Source organism: Pygoscelis adeliae, unplaced genomic scaffold (genome assembly GCF_000699105.1).
Source record: "Pygoscelis adeliae isolate BGI_AS28 unplaced genomic scaffold, ASM69910v1 Scaffold120, whole genome shotgun sequence".
In the NCBI taxonomy this organism is placed as follows: domain Eukaryota; kingdom Metazoa; phylum Chordata; class Aves; order Sphenisciformes; family Spheniscidae; genus Pygoscelis; species Pygoscelis adeliae.
The window spans coordinates 6,115,332-6,117,763 of NW_008824032.1; the positions used below are offsets into that span (position 1 = coordinate 6,115,332).

Below are 2,432 nucleotides of genomic sequence, written 5' to 3' on the forward strand. Positions count from 1 at the left end.
GTGCTCTCGACTGGCTCTTACGCTACCGGACCTTGTCCTGCCCACATGCCTATTTACTCAATGCATTGGCCCAATTTATTTTGCCAAACAGAACATTTTGGAGGGCCAGACACACTATGTTACTTAACAACTTCTCCAACCCCAGCCCGGTGGGGCGAGCATCATCCTGCTGCCGGGGGGAGCTCACAGCCTGTCCCCTCACGGCCCTCGGTGTGGCCCTCGGCAGGGGTCGGACCTTCAGCATGGACCAAAGCTGGTCCCTCTGCTGGGACCCACGAGGCTGCCCAGGCTCATCCCTCCAAGGTCACCATGCTTCTCCAAGTCAGGGCCTAGAGGTTTCCTAGAGGGCCGCTTATGTTGTTCTTTCCTAAAACTGACTTTGCTACTTTCAATATTTATGTTAGTCGGTGCTAACGCCTCACTCGAAATCCAAGCCTGCTTCCCTTAAAAATCCCCTCAGCAGTGCCAGGGAGTGTGGTCAGTCACTGACCGGTGGCCAAGGAGCACAGCGGGGCCACGCAAGAAGTGGCCCACCAAAGACCGCAGGCCAGCAGGATGTACGGCAGCATAGAAATGCGACACGGTGGTATTAATGATCATTATTCTCATTTATTATAATTATTGTTCAGTTTGAAAAAGGAGCCTGGAGCCAAGCATTATGCTATTGGCACATTTTTTTTTGTTGTTTTAGTTCTGAAAACAAACTGGGGTTTAGTAAGATTTTTCGTTCATTTGTTTGTTTGGTTTGGTGTTTTTTTTTTTTTTCTTTCGTTCATTCCATCACATTGAAAAAGGAAGAAAAGGATTTTTTTTTTTTCCCCTCTTTCATTTTAACTCACTCGGTAAGTCTGGACTCCTCGGATGAACGTAACATTGCACACACACACACTTGGAGAAGAGAGAGAGGGGGGAGAGAGAGAGAGAGCGCGCTCGTGGTGGGCAGACAGACACACGCACGCGCCAGGTCAAAGAACTCTGATACAGTGCAAGAATTTTCCCAAAATGATTGGATCATCATTACCAAAAAACTCGCCATAACAACACCAAGAAACAAAGAAATGTTTAAGCCACACTGTTTGACTGGGATTTTTCCTGCTTTTTTTTTTTTTTTCTTTAAATGTTTGCCACACAGAGAGAAAAAGGGTTTAAGTGGGAATGGGAGAGGGACCGACAGGCTCACAGATGTGAGCAGGAAGGGGGGAGATCGAGATTGGGGTGGGAAGGAAGGATAGAGGATAGGGGGAGGGAGGGAGGGGCAATGGGGAGTCATTTCTTAATGTTCAGGCATTTTCTTGGTCCGCCTTGCTCTCTTCTTCTTTCACCTCTTCCTGCTGGGCACTTTCAGTAGGTTTGGTTTCTTCTACAGCATCTAGTGGGGAAAGAGATGGTCCAGGGTTAGTCAGCCATGATCTACAGCATCCTGCACGTGCACACGGCCATCGCATGATGGACTGCATGGCTTCAGGCTTCTCTGTCCCCAAAGTGACCCAGGTCTCAAAGTCCCTGGCACTTCTGCGGCATGGAAAGAACGTGCCGGGGTTCAGCCCCGCAGACAAGTGTGTAGCTCTCATGAAACACCTCCAGCCCCACCAGAAATGCATGTGCAACTGGAAGGAGGTGCCTAGCTCACAGTGCACCTCGTGGTGCAATGCCAGCATGTCTGACTCCAGATCAGAAGGCTGTGTATTCAAGTCACACTGGAGTCAGGGGGGGCCCCACCAAGGCTGCTCCCACTTCAATGGTTGGACTTGATGATCTTAAAGGTCTTTTCCAACCTAAATGATTCTATGATTCTATGATGTGGCAGGCAACTGTCATTCATTTAATCAGGTGCACTGATTAGGCTCTTGGCTTACCAGCTAGATCAGATACCTGTATTACCCTTTTACTAAACCCCATGACCACTGTTGAATTATTGCCCCCTAATTAGTCCTACAGATCCTTCCAGCCGAGTCTTAAAGAGGTCATGAAAAGAAAACTCTATGTGCACTTGAAGCTTGCAAGACCCAGAGGGAAAAATTTTATAACCTGTAACTCAGACTTCTCTTACACTGAATAGACATCTGGAGAAATGTCTCTAAGCCTTCAAGAACAGGAGCCTTCAACTGGGAGGTTATCACGTCTCTCCAGTTTTCTGGGCTCTCCTTTCAAAGGCAGAGCTGCCCCAGGGGAAAGCAATGAGTGTAACTGGATGCTGGGTCTGCCTGTCAAACAGACACCTTGTTCTGGCACACCATTCACATGAGAAGTTAAAATGAACACTAGGAGCAATCCCACAACACATGAACTAGACAGGGGATCAGAACTGAGGGGAAGGCAAAGGCAGCTGGGAGGGACAAGGTAAACAAAAGGAGCGCCCCTCAAGCTGGAGTGATCTTGCTGCTGGGTTCATCCAGCGTGAGACACCATGCCCTTCTCATTGCAGCAGGACA

General features: G+C 48.6%; 1 protein-coding gene across 1 annotated transcript in view; it reads right to left on the reverse strand.

Moving 5' to 3' along the window:
• Positions 1-587: 587 nt before the first annotated feature.
• The window catches only part of GAP43 (growth associated protein 43), a 154,122-nt gene continuing 152,277 nt past the window's right edge, over positions 588-2,432 (reverse strand). The window contains exon 4 of the mRNA XM_009330459.1: positions 588-1,369. Within this exon, the coding sequence (XP_009328734.1) occupies positions 1,281-1,369 (89 nt within the window). The 3' untranslated portion in view covers positions 588-1,280. The remainder of the gene's footprint in view (positions 1,370-2,432) is intronic.